The sequence below is a fragment of the Trachemys scripta genome, chromosome 5 (genome assembly GCF_013100865.1).
Source record: "Trachemys scripta elegans isolate TJP31775 chromosome 5, CAS_Tse_1.0, whole genome shotgun sequence".
Classification (NCBI taxonomy): domain Eukaryota; kingdom Metazoa; phylum Chordata; order Testudines; family Emydidae; genus Trachemys; species Trachemys scripta.
The window spans coordinates 138972838-138994201 of NC_048302.1; the positions used below are offsets into that span (position 1 = coordinate 138972838).

Genomic DNA, 21364 nt, shown 5'->3' on the forward strand with positions numbered 1-21364 from the left:
GGATTAGGCCTTCCGGGACGGGGGAAATCACTTCAGTGGAGCAGAGACCGTCCAGCCCTGCATGGGGCGTGCAGTGGGGAACGGAGACGTGTTTCTCTCATAAGGACTGAGGCGTCTCTGGGCCGTTCCAGCACCCCAAGCTCTGGTGCCGATGGCTGTGCTTCCCCAGAGTGGTTCTGAGATGCTTGGCGCCCAACCCTGCTGCCGGAGCAGTGGCAGCGCTCCCCCCAGGTGATCGCTCACCATGAGGGCACCTTGCCCGAGGCCAGCCCCCAGCCTGGTGTGCTCAGAAGGGCACACGCACTGTTGGGAACGGCTTGTGGGGTAGAGCAGGCAGGCCACGTGCCTCTGTTTCCCGGGTTTCTGACGTTTGAGTTTTGCTGAACTCAGCATTTGGGAAGAGCCCGAGACACCCCAGGGCAGCCCGACCTCTGCAGGTGTAACCCACACACCTCCTGGGTCCCGCTAGTGGCACCAAGACCACTTAAAGAGAGAGCGAAAATGAGTCGGCTTAACAGCCAGTTGGCTTTTAGCTCGTGCAATAGAGGCTCATGCACTGAGGTCCCAGGTTCAATCCCACCCGCCGACGACCGGGGTCTGTCGGGGTTACACAGGCACAAAGGGTTTGTCAGTACCTGACGGTCAGGCCAGCTCCGATGCAGAGACAGGTTAAAGTAGGGGGCACCTTGCAGACGGTGGCTACTGTAGTATCATGGGGGAACGGAGAGAAGCTCATAGAACCGTAGAGTTAGAAGGGACTGCAGGGGTCATCTAGTCTAACCCCTGCCAAGATGTGGTGTCTGACCCATCCCAGACAGATGCTCCAGCCTCCTTTTGAAACCCTCCAGTGAAGGAGCTTCCACGACCTCCCGAGGCGTCTGTTCCACTGACCGACTGTTCTCACAGTGAGGAAGTTTGTCCTGAGATTTCATCTAAATCTGCTGTGCTGGAGTCTTTCAAGTATCTGAAGTCCACTATCATGTCCCCGCTTAATCTTCTCTTTTCCAAACTACCATACCTGTTTCTTCAGCCTTTGCTCGTACGGCTGCATTCCATCCCTTTGATCATCTTTGTCGCTCGCCTCTGGAGCCTTTCCAGTTTCTCTACATCCTTTCTATACATTGGTGACCAGAACTTCAGCTGAGGCCTAACCAGCGCTGTCATCTCCTGTGACTTGCAGGCGAGGCCTCTGTTAATACAACCTGAGATTGCATTTGTTTTGGTTTTTTTGCAACAGCATCGCATTGCTGACTCATGTTGAGGTTGGGATCCACCCCAACTCCCAGATCCTTCTCAGCAGTGCTGCTGCCAAACCAGTTTCCGCCCGTTCTATATTTGTGCATTTGTTTTTTCTTCTCTAAGTGTAGCACCTTACATTTGTCTTTCTTGAATTTCATATTGTTGGCTATAGCCCAGTTCTCCAATTTAGCAAGATCCCTCTGGATATTAGCTCTAGCCTCCGAAGTGTCTGCAACCCCCAGCCTTGTGTCATCTGCCAACTTGATCAGTTTGCGCTCTATTCCTACATCCAGGTTATGAATAAAGATGTTAAATAACGTCGGACCCAGAACAGATCCCTGTGGAACCCCACTTGAGACCTCCCTCCAATCTGACATCATTCCATTAACAGTGACTCTTTGTTTGTGGTTGTTTAGCCAATTATGTATCCACCTAATGGTAGCTCTGCTAAGCCCACATTTCTCCAGCTTACTTATCAAAATGTCATGTAGGACTGTGTAAAACGCCTTGTTAACATCCAGGTATATTATGTCTACTGCCCACTAAATCAGTGACCTTGTCAGAGAAGGAAATCAAGCTGGCTTGGCATGCTTTGTTCTTGGTAAAGCCATGGTGGCTGCTAGTGATCACCCTCCATCCTCCAGGTATTTGCAGATGGAATGTTTTATACATGGCTGTAGTAGCTGCCCAGGTATGAAGGGCAGGCTGACTGGTCTATAGTTCCCTGACTCCTCTGTTTTCCCCTTTTTAAAGACGGGCACTACCTTAGCCCTTCTCCAGTTTTCCGGGACCTCTCCTGTCAGCCATGAGCTTGTAAATATTATTGCCAGTGGCCAATTCAGCCAATTCCTTCAGCGCCCTGTGGTGACTGGCACCAGCCCTGCTGACTTGAATTCATTCAAATTAGTCAGAAGATCTCTGGCATGTTCTTTACTTATCCGGGTCTGCATCCCTTCCCCTGTATTGCCTATGGTAAGCTGGCTAGCTGTCTGGTCAGATGATATTTTTGTGAGCAGACTGAAGCAAGGTAGGGATTGAGCAGCTCTGCCTTCCTATCATCTTCCGTTACCTGCTCACCTTCTCTATTGAGCAGCGCCCCCACTCCGTCCTTGTGCTTCTTTTTTGTGTGACATATTTGTAGAACCCCTTTTTCTTGTCTCTAACATTCCTTGCCAGTTGTAACTCCTGCCTTGCCTTGGCTTTCCTGATACATGGGCTGTCCCATGTATATTTCCTTGGTGACATGCCCCTCCTTCCATTTCCTGGGTGGATCCCTTATCGTTTTTAAAAGCTCCCTGGTATCCAGATCCTACAGGTCAAGACCAAGGCCCAGAGACCTAGTGGGAGCCACTGGAGATCACACAGCCCACTTGCTCCCTGGGAGAAGCAGTGTGTGATACATTCTGCACCAGCTGCAGGTTCTGAGTGGCCTTCAGGTACACCCTATGTGGAACTAATGGCACTGACCCAACTTTCAGGGGACATAGGCCTGGAGAGCTACTATGGGGTCTGCCACCAAGGGGCCAGCTCGCAGTGGGGCAGGAAGGGCCCTAAACAGCAGGGCGAGAGAGCTGGGGCCAGCGAAAGCCCTGGAGTGATGGAGGCCCCTGAGAACGGATGATCAGACAGACTTTCTGCCATCTAACATGCAATCAAGTGAACAGCGTCGGCTAATCACAGCTCCCCCCAGGGCAAGGAGCCAGGCCTTGAGGCCACACCGTGCGTCGGCACAACCCAGATGGAGACATCTGCAGATGAAAGCAAGGCTGATGTAAGGACAGGATGAAATAAACGAGACCCAAAGATTATGCCCAGCCTGTTCTCAGGGACAGCTGTCTCCCGGGAAGGAGTCACCATGCTGAATGACTCAACGGAAAGGCCCAAGGCAGTGCGACAGAAGCAGATCCCAGCTGGAGACAGCAGCCAGGCGAGGAGCTCCAAGGAGCTGGGAGCACATGGGGCATTTCTCACCTGCTCCGGGCATGCCCAAGAAGCTGTAAGAGGAGATGAACCCGGTTCCCCTCTCACTAACATTGGTGTGGATCAGCGGAGCTGCCCCAGGTCAAAACCACCTAAACGAGGGGAGAATCGGGCACTGTGAGATACTGAGAACACAGCAGCGCTGAAAGAGGCCTGGGAGGGCAGAGATGCCAGTCAGGGCACAATGCCTGGGGATCAGAAACTGCGAATCCGTAGAGCCATCGTGGCCATGCTGCCACACCAGTAACATGGGACGAGCTGGAGGAGCACAGGGCTTGGCCATGCCAAGTTCCCGCAGAGTCTGTAGGAGAGAGAGTCCAGCCGAGTGCCCGTTTCTAGACCCGGTGGATGGACGGGGGGAGAAGAAGGGGGGTGTTAGCCCAGGACAATGGGCTACAGACAGGTGACTTGCCAAAGTCTGCACTCCATCCAACTTGGTCTCCTGGTGCTGACAGTGACCAGGGCCAGCTGCGCCAAAGCGAGGAGCAAGAACCCAGGTGGGAGGCAGTGATGGGATAACCTGCCCCGGGGGAAATTCCTGACCCCTGATAGTTAGAGACAGAAAAGTTCCCAGCCTTTATTTCTGTAACTCTGATTGTTCTCATTATCCAGGTGACCCTTCACTGACCCCTGTTAAACCCTTGGTCTCAACCACATATAAGAACATAAGAACAGCCGAACCGGGTCAGCCCAAAGGTCCATCCAACCCAGTATCCTGTCTACTGACAGTGGCCAGTGCCAGGTGCCCCAGAGGGAGTGAACCTAACAGGTAATGATCAAGTGATCTCTCTCCTGCCATCCACCTCCACCCTCTGACAAACAGAGGCTAGGGACACCATTCCTTACCCATCCTGGCTAATAGACATTAATGGACTTATCCACCATGAATTTATCCAGTTCTCTTTTAAAGAGAATGGTGGCAGTGGGTTCCACGGGCTAATTACACACAGTGAACGGTATTGCCTTTGATCAGTTTTAAATGTTCTGCCTGTCAGTTTCATTGACTGTTGCCATGTTCTTGTGTTGTGAGAGGGTCAATACAAGTGCCCCATTTGCTCTACCCCGTTCCTTATCCTTTCCCCAGGTATTCGGCTCCTCTCAGAACAAAACACCCCGTCATTTGCCAGGAGAGCTGCAGGAGGGGCAAGATCACGCAGGGTCTGTTCTCATTTCTGTCATCTCAGGTGCTATCACTGTAGTATCTGAAGCCTCACAACCTGAACCTTCAGTGCCTTGATCCTCACAGGCCCTGCATGCAGCAGGCAGTGTTCCAGCGACTGGTTCAGTTAAACCTTGTTATGGGTCAGGCCTGGTCACCACCTTCCGTGGAGGATAGATGTAAAGAAATCATTGTAAGGAGGTCGCTGAAACAATAGCAGTAGCCCCCCAAAACACAGGCACATGGAAATGGTGTGTAGAAGCTAAAACATGTGGCCCAAGAGGATTGGTGGAAGGGTGTGGGGGGGATAGGGGTGAGGGGTGAGAGGGAGGGAGGACATGTTGAAGCAGCAAGAGAAAGCCCAGTAGACAGTAACAGACAACTAGTAATGTGGCCATGAGCGAGAGCTAAGAGAGACAGCTCTTTGGGCGCAGAGCGTTGGTGGCTAGGCAGGCTTGGAGCAGCGAGCAGACACTGGCTCGTGCTGTTTGATTGCTATGTTCAGGGGAACAAGACTTCGTACACCTTTTGTAAATAAACAAGACTGCACCAAAGAAATCCCTGACTCTCACCAATTCATCCTCCGACCTGGAACAACGAACAAGAGCCCCAACTTTTGGCTAGCTTCTCAGGTCACAAAGGGCAACACTGTTATCCCCACGGGTACAGAAAAAATCTGAAACCCAGAGATTGATTTCAATGGGCGTTAGGCACCAAAATACCTGGAAAATCTGGCCGTTGGGTCTTGATTTCACTGTGGCATCAAGAGAGGGTTGGAAATGTACATGGACGATGAGAACAACCCGAGTTACAGAAAGAAAATCCGGTAATTCCTGCTGCCTGGTTAGCCCAGCCTGGCCCCAAACCCTCGCCAGTGGGGCCACATGGAACTTGCTGGGAAGTCAAACCCCACCCCACTGCCTGGGGTACATGCCGGAATCCTGGCAGCTTCTCACCAAGCCCTAGAGAATGTCCCCGGTGCTGTGTCCTCTCTAGCGCCGGAAGCAGCGGAAGGGCTAGAAGAGCTCGCCATGGAACGAGCAGCCCGGAGCACAGCCAGCCCGGGGAGCAGACAAGCTCTCCTGCGAGGAGACCCCCCGCCCCCCACTCCTGCACAGCTCACAGCCCCCCCAAGACGAGGAGGCAGCGGCGCCTAGCAGCATCTGTTCTGTGCCTCGGGGAGTCACACCCCTGACAGCGTTGGTGAGTAATTTGGAAATGTTGCAAACAGAGACTCCCCCCCGCATCCCCCGGTCCCACGACTGGGGCGAGTCGAGGGAGCGCGGCTGCCCAGCGGAACGGGAGCCGGGGCAGAGCACCCGCAGCAGCGGTAACTGGGCCAGTGGGTGTTTGCAGGACAGGGCAGCCAGGCCTGGCCCCTCTTAGCTGGCAGGGATTAGACTCGGGACCCTCCACAGTCCTGACCACAGTGCAGGGAATTCAGGGCTGGGGGGGACCCCCCGGGAGGCCTGTCTGCTGGGACGGTGCCTCTGGATCCCAGTGCCAAGGCCATCGCTTCCCTTTCTGCCAAGGTGCCGCATAAATCCAGGGGGACGTGAGGAGCGAACGCAGCTGGAGGGGGTTCAGGAGGGGCCATGGGGTGCTGGCCTCTGCCGGCCCCGGGGGTGGGGGGATCACACTGACCTGTGCCCTGCAGCCTCCTGGCCAGCTCGTTGGTGAACAGGATGTTCATGAGTTTGGTGCTATTGTAGGACTGGTCAAAGTTCTTGGGCCTCTCCTCCCCGGCCAGGTGCTTCACGTTGGCCGTGCCCTGGACATGTCTGAAGGACGAGACGTTCACGATGCGGGCGGGAGCGGAGCCCTTCATGGTGTCTGTGCGGGGGAGGGGCAAACCCAACAGGCTCATGTCAGGGGGTGGCGTGGTGGGGGAGGGCCCCACGTGGCCGGGGAGAAGCCCCAGCTCAGAGAGACCCTTGGGCAGCAGACGGGGAGTCGGCTAGCAGCCCCGGCACAGCCAGCGCAAGGCCTGGGTCCATGCCCCAGGGGAATGCCGGGGGCAGCAGGGTAGCCCTCCCCCAGCCGAGCGAGTGCCCAGTTCCTGGGGCAGCCCTTACCCAGAAGCAAATTGGTCAGAAGAAAAGGGCCCAAGTAGTTGGTGGCGAACGTCCGCTCCAGCCCCTCGGAGGTGATGGAGAACGGCAAACCTGGAAGAGAAGAGGGGACTGGCACCGCAGGCCCTGGCTGGGCACTCGGGGGTGGGTGCCATTCGGATTCGTGCTCCCTGCCCGCCACAGCCCCAGGCTGAGCGGAGACAGCTGCTTTCTGCTAAGCCTTGTCTGTTCACTGGTACCACCTCCCACGTGTCTGTCCCAGCCCCGGCCAGGCTGTGGCCTGCAGGCTGAGTGCTCTGGTGGAGCGCCTGGCCCAGTGGGCCCCGCTCCCTGATGGGGTACTTCGGTGCCCCTGTCAGACCGGGAATAACCTCGGCGTGGGATCTGCCGCGGGCTGGGTCATGAACAAAGCTCTCCCAGCCACCCAGGGAGACCTGGAAGCTTTGGCGAGACGAAATGCAGAGGTCACCGTGGCAAGGGCCAGCCGTGCCACGTGCCCGGTTAGCAATGGGGTATTGGGCTGGTGCTGGGCACCTCACAGCAGGCCCGCCCATCTGTTGGGATAACTGGGCGACAAAAGTACCCGACTTGTGAGCTCCGCTATGGAAAGCAAGTGCGCGGTCGTAGGATGTGACCTAGGGTGACCAGACAGCAAATGTGAAAAATCGGGACGGGGGTGGGGGGTAATAGGAGTCTGTAAAAGATAAAGACCCAAAAATCGGGACTGTCCCTATAAAATTGGGACATCTGGTCACCCGAATGTGACCGTAACCGACAACGACAACCACAGAGAGGCAAAGGCGGGTCAGGCCTCATGACGGAATTCAAGAAGTGTGCTAAGCCCGGGCCTGGGCAAGGAGAACAGCACGGAACCAGGAATCAGGGGATCCAGATTGGTGTGTTGGAAACTAGACCTTGCTGCTGGACAGGACAATGAGGGGACGGGCTGGGATGACACGGGCTTGGACATTAACAGCAGCAGCAGCTCCAGCCTGTCTCAACTAAAGTCGTCTCCTTTCCCCAGAAGCACAGTTATCACCAGCTTTCGCTGGTTTCTCTTCTTTTCTGTATCTTTAATAACCGGCTAAACGGACGTTTAATGGGGTGTTTGCCAGGCGCTAAGTAGGCTGAGGTCTGCGTGTACCAAACTCCAACCTGGTTTAAACACTGTGTGATGTGGCTGGGTTACATTAACACCTTTAGCCCATATATTTCATCGAAATTCACACATTTCTGGCACCCAGTGTGGAGCCTAGAGGGTCCATACATACTCAGAAGCCAGCACCTTAGCAAATAACTGGAGGTTGCTTATCTGTACCCGGAGGTTCTTCGAGATGTGCGGCCCCAGTCTGTATTCTACGCGTGGGGTACACATGCACACCTGGGCCTGAAGCCAGAATTTTCTTAGCAAGCCGTGTCCGTTGATCCGCACATGAAGCAAACTGAGGGTATAAATGACCATGCAGCCTGGTGCCTCTCCAGTTCCTTCTCTTACAGCAAATCCAGATAATTGCAGTAGAGGGGATGGAGAATCATAGAATCATAGAATCTCAGGGTTGGAAGGGACCTCAGGAGGTCATCTAGTCCAACCCCCTGCTCAAAGTAGCACCAATCCCCAACTAAATCATCCCAGCCAGGGCTTTGTCAAGCCGGGCCTTAAAAACCTCCAAGGAAGGAGATTCCACCACCTCCCTAGGGAACCATTCCAGTGCTTTACCACCCTCCTAGTGAAATAGTGTTTCCTAATATCCAACCTGGACCTCCCCCACTGCAACTTGAGACCATTGCTCCTTGGTCTGTCATCTGCCACCACTGAGAACAGTCTAGATCCATCCTCTTTGGAACCCCCCTTCAGGTAATTGAAAGCAGCTATCAAATCCCCCCTCATTCTTCTCTTCTGCAGACTAAACAATCCCAGTTCCCTCAGCCTCTCCTCATAAGTCATGTGCTCCAGACCCCTAATCATTTTTGTTGCCCTCCGCTGGACTCTTTCCAATTTTTCCACATCCTTCTTGTAGTGTGGGGCCCAAAACTGGACACAGTACTCCAGATGGGTGTGGGATACAGATGGGACCACACATCTCTGTGGAGGAAAAAGTTTGCTAGGGCCTAAACTTTAGTTGGCTCGGGCCTGAACTTTGGTTCAGACCTGAACATTAGTTAAGTCTATTGTAGGTGAAAGGTTTTTAGAGGCAGAATAGAGGAAAAGTATAAAAGCAGAACTATCTATAATTATAAGACCTGTGATTCATAGTGCTGCATTGACAGTTTTGGGGAAGTCTGGAAATCGCAGTAGGACAGACTGTGAAAAACAGGAAAGCTTGCTAAGTTATATTCCTATATGGAGAGTGTATTCCAAATATGGCGATAATGCTGATAAGACAGTATGTATCATGTAATTGTGGTTTTATGCTATATAAGCTGTGCAAGATTCTGTAATCGGGGGGATTGCTAGTTTATTGGTACCCCCCATGCATGCATGAAAATAAAAAGGCCTCAGGCGATTCTGATCCAAACACAACGCGTGGTCATTTTTCCACAACATCTCGAAGAACCTCCAGTTACAGGTAGGTAACCTCCATTTCTTCTTCAAGTGTGCAGGAGCTTAGCAAGCAGTGGTCAAACAGGAGGTGGGTGGGAGGAGGCATAAGAACATAAGAACATAAGAACGGCCGTACCGGGTCAGACCAAAGGTCCATCTAGCCCAGTATTCTGTCTACCAACAGTGGCCAATGCCAGGTGCCCCAGAGGGAGTGGACCTAACAGGCAATGATCAAGTGATCTCTCTCCTGCCATCCATCTCCATCCTCTGACAGAGGCTAGGGACACCATTCCTTACCCGTCCTGGCTAATAGCCATTAATGGACTTAACCACCATGAATTTATCCAGTTCTCTTTTAAACGCTGTTATAGTCCTAGCCTTCACAACCTCCTCAGGTAAGGAGTTCCACAAGTTGACTGTGCGCTGCGTGAAGAAGAACTTCCTTGTATTTGTTTTAAACCTGCTACCTATTAATTTCATTTGGTGACCCCTAGTTCTTGTATTATGGGAATAAGTAAATAACTTTTCCTTATCCACTTTCTCCACATCACTCATGATTTTATAGACCTCTATCATATCCCCCCTTAGTCTCCTCTTTTCCAAGCTGAAGAGTCCTAGCCTCTTTAATCTCTCCTCATATGGGACCCGTTCCAAACCCCTAATCATTTTAGTTGCCCTTTTCTGAACCTTTTCTAGTGCCAATATATCTTTTTTGAAATGAGGAGACCACATCTGTACGCAGTATTCGAGATGTGGGCGTACCATCGATTTATATAAGGGCAATAATATATTCTCAGTCTTATTCTCTATCCCCTTTTTAATGATCCCTAACATCCTGTTTGCTTTTTTGACCGCCTCTGCACACTGCGCGGACATCTTTAGAGAACTATCCACGATGACTCCAAGATCTTTTTCCTGACTTGTTGTAGCTAAATTAGCCCCCATCATATTGTATGTATAGTTGGGGTTATTTTTTCCAATGTCCATTACTTTACATTTATCCACATTAAATTTCATTTGCCATTTTGTTGCCCAATCACTTAGTTTTGTGAGATCTTTTTGAAGTTTGTCACAGTCTGCTTTGGTCTTAACTGTCTTGAGCAATTTAGTATCATCTGCAAACTTTGCCACCTCACTGTTTACCCTTTTCTCCAGATCATTTATGAATAAGTTGAGTAGGATTGGTCCGAGGACTGACCCTTGGGGAACACCACTAGTTACCCCTCTCCATTCTGAGAATTTACCATTAATTCCTACCCTTTGTTCCCTGTCTTCTAACCAGTTCTCAATCCATGAAAGGACCTTCCCTTTTATCCCATGACAGCTTAATTTACATAAGAGCCTTTGGTGAGGGACCTTGTCAAAGGCTTTCTGGAAATCTAAGAACACTATGTCCACTGGATCCCCCTTGTCCACATGTTTGTTGAACCCTTCAAAGAACTCTAATAGATTAGTAAGACACGATTTCCCTTTACAGAAACCATGTTGACTATTGCTGAACAGTTTATGTTTTTCTATGTGTCTGACAATTTTATTCTTAACTATTGTTTCGACTAATTTGCCCAGTACCGACGTTAGACTTACCGGTCTGTAATTGCCGGGATCACCTCTAGAGCCCTTTTTAAATATTGGCGTTACATTAGCTGTCTTCCAGTAATAGAATGACCAGGGAGATTGAAGTATTCACTTACTGGCTTTAACGCTTCAATCTCCCTGGTCATTCTATTACAGATTTAAAAGTCACTATCATTGAACAAAAAAAACTTCAGAAACAGACTTCAAAGAGAAACAGCAGAACTAAAATTCATTTGCAAATTTAACACCATTAATCTGGGCTTGAATAGGGACTGGGAGTGGCTGGCTCATTACAGAAGCAGCTTTTCCTCTCCTGGAATTGACACCTCCTCATCTATTATTGGGAGTGGACTACATCCACCCTGATTGAATTGGCCCTGTCAACACTGGTTCTCCACTTGCGAAGTAACTCCCTGCTCTCCATGGGTCAGTATCTAATGCCTGCATCTGGAACTTTCACTCTATGCATCCGAAGAAGTGAGGTTTTTACCCATGAAAGCTTATGGCCAAATAAATCTGTTAGTCTTTAAGGTGCCACCAGACTCCTTGTTGTTTTTTTAAGGGTAAGTGGATATTCCAGGACAGCAGGGACCCAGGCAGCTCTGGAGATAATGGGCCTTGCTGAGCTCAAGAGGAGAAATGCTTCCATTTTGCTGAGTAACTTTTCCTAGTCGAGTCTTTCCTGCTTCGGTGGAGGATGCTTTGCACCCTGTTGCAACACGAGCGCTCTACAGCAGACGCCCATCCAACCGCCAGGCTCTGAGGGCTGTGTTTCTGGATTGGGGTGCTTGGAAGTGCCCACGGGGCATGTTAGAAGGTCCAAAATGGGCAGATGTTTGTGGGCATGGAGCTGAGAGTTTCAGTAGATGCATGAAGCAGAACTATCTCAGCAACAATAAGGATGACTCAAGCTCTGTCCTGGCAGATTTTCCGTAGGGTAGGACTGGAATGGGAGGGAACGGGAAGGCATACCTCAGGAGACCCTTCCAGAACAGCAGGAAGGCATCTCCCATCTCTCTCTCACACACCTAAGCAGACAAAGGAACCAGCCCTTTGACTTTGGGGGGATCCGGACCTGAGAATTTGGTCCCCCTGTTGCTGGGAACGTGTGGTGAGGATTTTACCTTGAACCAAGTCTAGCTTGTTAAGTTTTTAGCTACTAGGAAGATTTTTATCTTTATTTCTCTTGTGCCCATTTCTGACGGTAATGCCTTTCACTTGCACTCACTTCAAACCTACCTCTTTGGAGCGAAATAAACTTCTTGTATTTTTAATCTAAACTAACCCAGCGTTGTGTTTGAACTGAGCTGTTTGGGTAACTCCAGTTAAATCAGCGACTGCTGGATACTGACCCTCTACTGTCTGAGCCGCCCCGGAGAGGGCTGGACGCAGTGGCGTAGCCAGGTTCTAAGTGCAGGGGGAGCAAACATAAAAAAGGTGCCCCCCTTGGCTCCTCTTCTGGCCACACCCCCCCTTGGCTCCTCCTCCGGCTGCTCCGCGCCCCCCCCCCTTGGCTGGCTCCTCCAGCCGCACCGCGTCCCTCCCCCCTTGGCTCCTCCGGCCACGCTGTGGCCATGCTGCACCCCCCCTCGGAGGGACTCGGGCCGGGGGGAGGGGGCCGGGTGCAGCCTGGCCCGGCCAAGGAAGTTTTTAGGTGCGGTCGGAGGGGGGGAGAAGAGGCGAGAAAGTTTCACGCACCCCCAGGCGGGACTCACCAGCTGCTGACCGACCTCGGAGGAAGTCATGACACCGCGCCGGGCGGCCGCCGGGGGAGGGGGAGGGGAGAGGCGCGCGGGAAGCTCCAGGCGGCCTGGAGTCTCGGATGTGATGTGAGCGAGGAGCGGACGGTCGGTCCCTGACCCCCCCCTCCCAGACACACTGCTCATTGGCTCATTGGGTCTGCGCTTACCTGGCTGCCCAGGTGCCTCTGATGAGCGACCTCCTCCTCCCCCACAGCACCAGGCAGGGCTGGCTCCAGGCACCAGCCCACCAAGCATGTGCTTGGGGCGGCGCCTGGAGGGGGGGCGGCGCGGCGGGGCGCTCCGGCCCGAGAGTGGGGCCGCGACTGGGCTCGCCGCCCTCCCCCGGGTGCTCCAGCCGGTCGGGGAGACGGGCCCCGGCCAGGCTCGCCGCCCTCCCTACAGCGCTCCGGCCGGTCGGGGAGAGCGGGGCCCCGGCCGGGCGTGCCAGCCAGTCGGGGAGAGCGGAGAACCGCGGCGGGCTCGCCGCCCTCCCCCTAGCGCTCTGGCCACCAGGGAGTGGAGAGCCCCGGCCGGGCTCTCCGCCCTCCCCCCGGCGCTCTGGCCGCCAGGGACTCTCCGCCCTCCCCCCGGCGCTCTGGCCGCCAGGGAGAGCAGAGAGCCCCAGCCGGGCTCTCCGCCCTCCCCTGCCGCGTTGGGGGGGGGCGGCGCGTGGCTTTTCTGCCTAGGGCGGCAAAAAAGCCAGAGCCGGCCCTGGCACCAGGGCGCCCAGCTCCTGCTGGTTCCCGCTGAGTCCAGCGCGACCTAGGAGCCGGCTCCCCACAGGGAACGGAGACTGTCCCCATGGCTCAGGCGGGGAGCTTCCAGCTCGTCTCCCCCTGGGCTGGGAGCAAGTGCCGGGCTCGCCGTCCCTCCTCCCCAGCAGGGGCTCAGGTGGAGAGGGCTCGCTGGGGCTGCTGGCTCCCCCCAGCGGAGCAGCAGGTGCAGCCTTCGGGGGGGGGGGCCGGAGGGCTCCTCATGGCGGAGGTTGGGGGAGAGCCCCACGGCTCCGGCCGCGTTCCGGGAGCGGGGCGGCGGGGACGGGGGTGGCTGCGCACCCCAGCTTGTAGCAGGTGTCCCCGCCCCACCCCGGGGGGCGGGCTGGCTGACGGACGGGGCAGATGTCCTGCCTCCAGCCCTCTGCCGCACAACTCTGCCCGCCTCCGCCTGCGCGGGACCCGCTCCCCGCGTGACCGGGCAGCCCCCTTACAGAGACCAAGCAGCCGGTCCATCCCCCTGCGGGCGGCGCTGCTCAGGGGGCACTTTGCCCCCCACCGCCCGGAGAGCTGGAGCAGCAGCAGCACCTGTGCCCGGGGAGCGGCAGCGCCTCCTCCCGTCCCTCACTTTCTTCTCCCGCGCTCCGAGCCGGGCGCCCCGCTGCAGCCCCTCCACGCCGCGAAGCCGCCGGCGCTCTGCCTAGTGCCGGAATGTCTTGAGCTGCCGCCACAGCAGCTTCCCCCCTCCCGCCGCCGAGCCGCGCCGGGAGCCACAGCTCCGGCAGCCGCTTTTTAAAAATGTGCTGAGGGGAAGTGGCTGCTTCCCCTGCACCCCACTAGCTACGCTACTGGCTGGACGGTGCAGAACACACGATTTGGGGAAAATCCGGGACTGGGAGTGACCCTGTAGGTCGTGACCAAGGCTGGTGGAAGCCAGAGGGTGGCTGGTGTGTTGCTGCCTGGCTCAGAGGTGCTGGACCAGGGCTGTAGCTATGCACAGAGCTACAGCAGCAAAGCATTGTGAGGGACCCAAGGCTGCAGAGCAGATGGTGCACAACCCCTCACTGGTCTGGACTGCACCCCCAACGTGACACCTTCGCTTTAGGCTTAGAGTCTTAGCCTCCATTGCCAAACTCTTTCTTTCTTTCTAGTACTTGCCCTGCCAATTTTGTGGCCTGTTGTCTTCGCCATCTAACAGCCCTGGCCACGGTTTGCAAGATCCTACATTTCTTTACACTTCCTCTTCTTCAAGGCTACAGACTCTGGCACTGCCTTACCGATTCCAGCCCACGTCTCCCCACTTTCTTTGTGAACTCGGACGGCCTGCCTTGACCTACTCCCCAGCACGTCCACACTGTATCAAACTCCGGGGCGATCTGGATGGGGGGGATGAGGGGATTCCTTAGCTCAGAGATTTCTACCATTCTAGGCCGCGACTCCTAGAGTGGGCACCCATCAAATCAGCGGTCGGGGTGCCTGGCGGTGTGCCGGCGTCAGCTGCAGCCACAGAGAACGCAGGGGGCTGATCCCGCAGGCCGCGATGGCCGGCGTAAAGAAGGCCCACAGGCTCAGCGCAGCGGGGAAGGCGCGCGGCCAGGTTTCTTGTCGCCAAAGCGTGGGCCTAGCACCCGCTACGAGCTGCAGGTGCACTAGCACGAGTACGCTCGCCACAACGAGACCAGCTCAGTCAGGACTCCAGGGCCTGCCCCTAGACCAGCACAAAGACCCCCCCTCCTGTGACGTCTCCTTTTCTACCGGGATACAAGCAGGGGCCTGGGACACCCTACTGCTTTTGGTTATTATCCTGCACCTTCGAGCAAAACATCCCCCTCCAGTCTCCTGTTGGTCCCTCCTCATCTTACGCGGGTCGGGGTGTTGTGACGAACTGGGACTGTTCTTGCTGGGGTGTGTGAATGCTGACAGGCGAGTGTGGCTAGGATGGTCTGCATCGGGGGATGGGAGTCGGCCTGAGGGAACATACCTGAGCTTGTAACATGAGAACCCAGGAAGGGGTTGGAGGCCAGGTGACTCCGGGGCCCGGGAAACTGAACAAAGGCTGTGGGAGGGGTCGCTGAAGGGAGAGTGCTGGAAGCAGGCTGGAGAGATGGCTGGGAGGCAGAGATGGCTCTGACCCCCCAAAGGGGGGTGGGCTGGGATGCCCTGGGACCCCAAGCTGGACCTAACTGAGGGGGGCCCTGTTGTCTGTGCCTGCAAGACCTGTCTTGGACTGTATTCCTGTCATCCAAATAAACCTTCTGCTTTACTGGCTGGCTGAGAGTCATGGTGAATCGCAGGAAGCCGGGGGTGCAGGGCCCTGAGTCCCCCAATACTCCGTGACAGGTGTCCCTGGCCCAGCTCCCAGGAATGTGTTCAGGCCATGACTCTGCGTGCTGCTGCACCATGCTCCCCAGTCAGGAATGCGCTGACTTGGGGCTAGTTAATACCTGCCCCGCCCAGGCCTACTCTGCTTCACCGTCCCTTGTTCATACAGTCAGTTATGCCAAGGGCTCCAGCAAGGCCTACAGGGAGTTCTGCTGGCAGGGGCTGGGCAGACGTGGCTGGCGTGTGGGCACAGGGGAGGGGGGTTCCTCAGGCAGGAGCTGGGCAGACGTGGCTGGCGTGTGGGCACAGGGGAGGGGGGTTCTGCAGGCAGGAGCTGGGCAGACGTGGCTGGCGTGTGGCACAGGGGAGGGGGGTTTTGCAGGCAGGGGCTGGGCAGACGTGGCTGGCGTGTGGGCACAGGGGAGGGGGGTTCTGCAGGCAGGAGCTGGGCAGACGTGGCTGGCGTGTGGCACAGGGGAGGGGGGTTTTGCAGGCAGGGGCTGGGCAGACGTGGCTGGCGTGTGGCATAGGGGAGGGGGGTTCTGCTGGCAGGGGCTGGGCAGACGTGGCTGGCGTGTGGCACAGGGGAGGGGGGTTTTGCAGGCAGGGGCTGGGCAGACGTGGCTGGCGTGTGGCACAGGGGAGGGGGGTTTTGCAGGCAGGGGCTGGGCAGACGTGGCTGGCGTGTGGGCACAGGGGAGGGGGGTCCTGCTAGCAGGGGCTGGGCAGACGTGGCTGGCGTGTGGCATAGGGGAGGGGGGTTCTGCTGGCAGGGGCTGGGCAGACGTGGCTGGCATGTGGCACAGGGGAGGGGGGTTCTGCTGGCAGGGGCTGGGCAGACGTGGCTGGCGTGTGGCACAGGGGAGGGGGGTTCTGCTGGCAGGGGCTGGGCAGACGTGGCTGGCGTGTGGCACAGGGGAGGAGGGTTCTGCAGGCAGGGGCTGGGCACACTCTGCTGAAGGCCTGTCCCAATCCCTACGCGACGCCACCAACCTGCGACTCCGGCGTTATTGACCAGGATGTCCAGTCGCTTCTCCTCCTGCCGGATCTGCTTGGCAAAGCGCCGGACGGAGGCCATGTTGCTGATGTCCACAATCCTCAGAAGCACGTTTGGGTTCCCGGTGGCCCTCTGGATTTCCTCCACCGCCGCCTGCCCCCGCTCTCTGCTGCGGCAGGCGAGGATGGTGCGGGCATTCCTACGGGCCAGGTCCAAGGCCACGTATTTCCCGATCCCTGTGGACACAGGCCCGCGTCACATGGTGACGCTCTAACTTCCCCTTCTCCCTCCAGAACTCAGCCCCTTTGTCTGCCCCAGTGCCCGACATCGCTCTGCCGCGCCCCTGCCAACATCCGCCCCCACCCCGGTCACTCGAGAGCGAGCAGGTGGGGGACACGCCGCAGGGGTATCGCAGAAGAACTGGGTTTGCAGGAGGGTTGAAAGGAGGGGCTGGGGCAGAGGGCAGGAAGGAGAGGGAGCCCGGGAGAAGCAGACAGGTAGGAGCAGAGGCTTCCAGCAGCGGCCAGGCTGGAGCAATGGCAGCTGGTGTCCTGCAGACCCCAAGGTGACCACAGGAGGTGGTGGGGAAGGGGCAGCCTGGGGGAGATTCGTAGGAGGGCAGGACGTGCTTAGGGAGGCAAGTGGGGCAGAGCAGCCTCGGGGGCTCTCTGGGGTGGGCAGTTGGAGAGGAGGAGGACGGGAGATAGGGAAGGGTCTGGGAGAGGATATTAGCCGCAGCGAGGGAAGGAAAAAGCTAAGGCCTCAGAACACAAGATATGGGCGAAAGTTGGGCCCTGGATGCCCTGCCCGTAGGAACAGCCTCCCCCAGGCCCAGCGGCAGGGCTGGCTGCTAAGAGGGGCCAAGCAGTGGCGCTGATCGACTCGCACTGCGTGGAGCAGTCAGAGCATAGGTGCCGACTCCGTGGATGCTCCGGGGCTGGAGCACCCATGGGGAAAAATTAGTGGGTGCTCTGCACCCACCGGCAGCCAAGTTCCCTGCCCCACCTCCCCTCCCCTCCTCCGCCTCCTCCCCTGAGCGCGCCGCATCCCCATTCCTCCGCCTAGCTCCCAGCGCTTCCCGCCCGGCTGCCGCCAAACAGCTGTTTGGCAGCGTTAGCACGCCCCGGGAGGGAAGGGGAGGAGGCGGGGCCGGGGCGGGGATTTGGGAAAGGGGTTGGAATGGGGGTTGGAAGGGGGCGGGGTTTCATGGAAGGGGTGGACTGGGGGCGGGGCCAGGGGTGGAGTGGGGGGTCGAGCACCCAGAGGAAAGCAGGGAAGTCGGCACCTATGGGAGGACACCTCTGACCCAAGGAGCAGAGGGGTCTCAGTGCTGGCTCTGGGGACCTGGGCCCCCTGCCTATCCTGCCTGCGAGGGGCAGCACTCAGCTCCATGGGGCCTGGGCTCAGTGCGGGGAGTGGGAGAGTGGCCAGACGGGGCCCCAGAGGGGCTGAGGGCTGGGGAGAGGACGGCCAGACGGGACCCTGGGGTGGGGGGAGAGGATGGCCAGACGGAGCTCCAGGGGAAAAGGATTGCTAGATGGGGCCCTGGGGGGCTGAAGGGGGAAGAGGATGGCCAGAGAGGGCTCCGGGGGAGGAGGGAGGGGAAGAGGACAGCCAGACGGGGCCCTGGGGGGCGGGGAAGAGGACAGCCAGATGGGGCCCCGGGGGACAAGGGCAGGGAGAGGACGGCCGGACGGGGTCTCGGGGAGGGGGGGGGGTTTCACTATGTGGGGATTCACTGCGTGACCCGGACTTTTCCTGGCCTCCCCCCCTCAACCATTCTGCCCCCCCCCCCCCCCCCCCCGCCCCCCCCCCCGCCCCCGCGCCTCTCCCTGCCCCGGCTCCTCACTCAACGCCTCCGGCGTACCCCAGCCCGCAGCTGCCCAAACCTCCCTCCTCAACCCCCCCTGCTGGGCCCGGCATGAGGCAATCGCTGGAGGGCAGCCAGCCCCCTCGCCCCCCATTCTGCTGCCAGTGAGCTCGCCCCACGCCCGTCCCCGCTGTCCCGGGCCGTGCTCAGCGCCTGCTGGACGGGGTGTCGAACGGTGGCGGGGGGACATGCTGTATCAGCGGCATGATGGCTGGGGCGTCCCCTCCTCTCGGCACTCACAGGCTCAGGCGGCTCGGGGGAGGGCAGAGCAGGTTGGTGGCTGCTCCATGGAGGGTCTCTCAGATTTGGCAATCAGACGGGGGGGGTCCCCTTCCCACCCGCTGCCCATGGGGCTCCAAGCTTCCCGGAGGGCCAAAGGGGGCAGAGGTCCAGAGACGGGGGTGGGGGGCGATGTGCCCCTGGTGTTATCTGGACCGGTGATCTGCGAGGTCACTCCAATCCTCGACTCTGGGAGGCAGCCTGACCCTGCTCACTGTGAGAGCCCCCACTCCTGGGCTGTTCACGCACAGCCTCTCGCATGTAAACTGCTCCTTGGATTCTGCAAGCGAATGACACTAGCCATTATCTCCGGTCCCAGACGCAACCCTTCCAGTGTCCAGTTATGCCCGCTGGACGCTGCAAGCTTATATGAGTTCGTCAATTTAACAAAGAAATTGATATGTGCCAGGCTTGTTATCCCAAGGAGAGTCTCTGACACACTGCAAACCAAACACACTGCGTGACGTAGAACAAACAAACACATTTATTAAAGTATCAGAGGGGAGCCGTGTTAGTCTGAATCTGTAAAAAGCAACAGAGGGTCCTGTGGCACCTTTGAGACTAACAGAAGTATTGGGAGCATAAGCTTTCGTGGGTAAGAACCTCACTTCTTCAGAGTCTTGCATCTTACCCACGAAAGCTTATGCTCCCAATACTTCTGTTAGTCTCAAAGGTGCCACAGGACCCTCCGTTACATTTATTAAAGATAGATTTAGTGATTATAAGTCAAAGCACAAGAAGTCAGATTTGGTCAAATGAAACAAAAGCAAAACACATTCTAAGCTGATCTGAACACTTTCAGCGCCCTTACAAACATAGATGCTTCTCACCACAGGCTGGCTGGTTGCCCTTCAGCCAGGCTCTCCCCTTTGATCAGCGCTTCGGTCGCTTGGTGGTGATGTCTGTAGATGGAGGTGGAAGAGCGAGGAAGAGCCTGGCAAACGTCTCTCCCTTTTATCATGTTCCTTCTTCCCTCTTGGCTTTGCCCCCCCCCTCAGAGTCAGGTGAGCATTACCTCATCGCAGTCCCAAACTGACCAAGGGAAGGGGGGTGACTCACTTGAGAGTCCAACAGATCCTTTGTTGCTGCCTAGGCCAGTGTCCTTTGTTCCTGTGAGGCTGGGCTGGGTTTGTCCCATACATGCCCTGATGAGGTGTGAACTGCCCCTCTGCTCTTGGAGAGTTTTGCCTGGGCTTATTTTAAGCCATGAGGACACATTTTCAGCTTCATAACTATAGACATGAAATTACAACCTATAACAACGATTACTATAACATCTCTACAACAACAATTCTGTGTGCATCAGGAGCCTTCCAAAGACACCCAACATGACAAACTTTGCATTGGACACCCCACAAGCATATTATAAGGACAAACATGGGGGTGCAGAGAGTTCCCCCAAGGTACACAACGTCACAAGGGTGGCTGCTCCACGGAGGGTCTCTTGAATTCGTCAATCAGCCATAGGGGTCCCCTCCCCACCTGCTGCCCGTGGAGGCTCCAAGCTTCCCGGAGGGCCAAAGGATGCAGAGGTCCGGGGGGGGGGGGGGGGGTGAGGACAGAGCCTCTGGGACTGGGAGTTGGGGGCAGGGAAAGTGAGCTGGTCCTGCCCTGTTCTGGTTTCTGACTCCTGGCTCCAACTGCTGGCTGCAGCTCTGACCCTTTGGCTGAGGCTTTGGCTTCTGACTCCAGTTCTGCCCTTCAGTTTGGCCCCCCAGCTCTGACACCAGCTTCACCCTGGGACTGACGCCTGATTCCTGAATCTACACTTGGCATTTCTCTGGGCTTCCACCACAGGCGCCAGGCAAGGTCCTGCTCCACCCCTAGGTAGGCTGCCAAGCCCCTGGCCGCTTGCAGTTCGAGCACCCAGAAAAAACCAGACGTAGGAAGGGTGCAGTCTGAATGACGTGGAGGTCTCTTCTGTAACTACCACAGCAGGAGCCCTGCTCCCATAGGTGCCGACTCTGTGGGTGCTCCAGCCCTGGAGGCGGGGCGGGAGTGGGGGCTTAAAATAAATAAATGAATGGAGATATCCTAGAACTGGAAGGGACCTTGAAAGGTCATCGAGTCCAGCCCCCTGGACTCAGTACTGATTTTGCCCCAGATCCCTAAGTGGCCCCCTCAAGGATTGAAGTCACAACCCTGGGTTTAGCAGGCCAATGCTCAAACCACTGAGCTATCCCTCCCCCCAAGGGCAACCAACTAACAGAACGAGGGCAGGAAAAGCCGTGCAACAGCCAACCCCTGTTGAACCGGCTCCTTCTGCCAGACCCCGAGCCAACACAGAGTGACCACGTTCCACCCCAGCTCTCCGCCGACGAAACGGACCGGCGCTGAACTCCAGGACTCTACCTGTACTGTGGGGAATCCAGGCATTTTGCAGTGGGTTGCCCAGCCAAGAACCTCTGCCCCTCTGGGTCAGACACCTCTAGGACCCAGGTCCAGCAGCAGGGCCGGAGCTGGGTCAGTACCTCACTCCACCACACCGTGAGCCACCCTGCTGGAATCCTAACACCCCTAACCAGAGCACCACTCCACTTCGTCTGACCTCCCTTTCAGCACCCTGCAATGCCCAGCCTCCGCTTGGAGGCATTGGTCGACTCGGGCACAGCTGGTAGCTTCATTGATCAAGAAATTGTCAAGGGTCATCAGCTTCCTCCCCCCGCCCCCCAGGACTCTCCTCAGCTCGTTCAGACCATTGTGGGGTCACTTCTCTCTTCGGGGCCCGTCACCTATCAAACTGCACCTCTGGAGGTCATCACCAGCAGCGGCCACAGGGAATCATGCAGTTCAGGGTGATCGGTGCCCCACAGTCACCAGTTGTCCTTGGTGCCCCTTGGCTTGTCGCCCATGACTCCCTAATCGGCTGGTAAT

General features: G+C 56.8%; 1 protein-coding gene across 1 annotated transcript in view; it reads right to left on the reverse strand.

Moving 5' to 3' along the window:
• The window catches only part of LOC117878091 (retinol dehydrogenase 12-like), a 30958-nt gene that overhangs the window by 3662 nt on the left and 5932 nt on the right, over nt 1-21364 (reverse strand). The window contains exons 2-4 of the mRNA XM_034772041.1: nt 16338-16577; nt 6454-6543; nt 6023-6211 (exon numbers count right to left, since the gene is read on the reverse strand). Coding sequence (XP_034627932.1) covers nt 6023-6211; nt 6454-6543; nt 16338-16577 — 519 coding nt within the window. The remainder of the gene's footprint in view (nt 1-6022; nt 6212-6453; nt 6544-16337; nt 16578-21364) is intronic.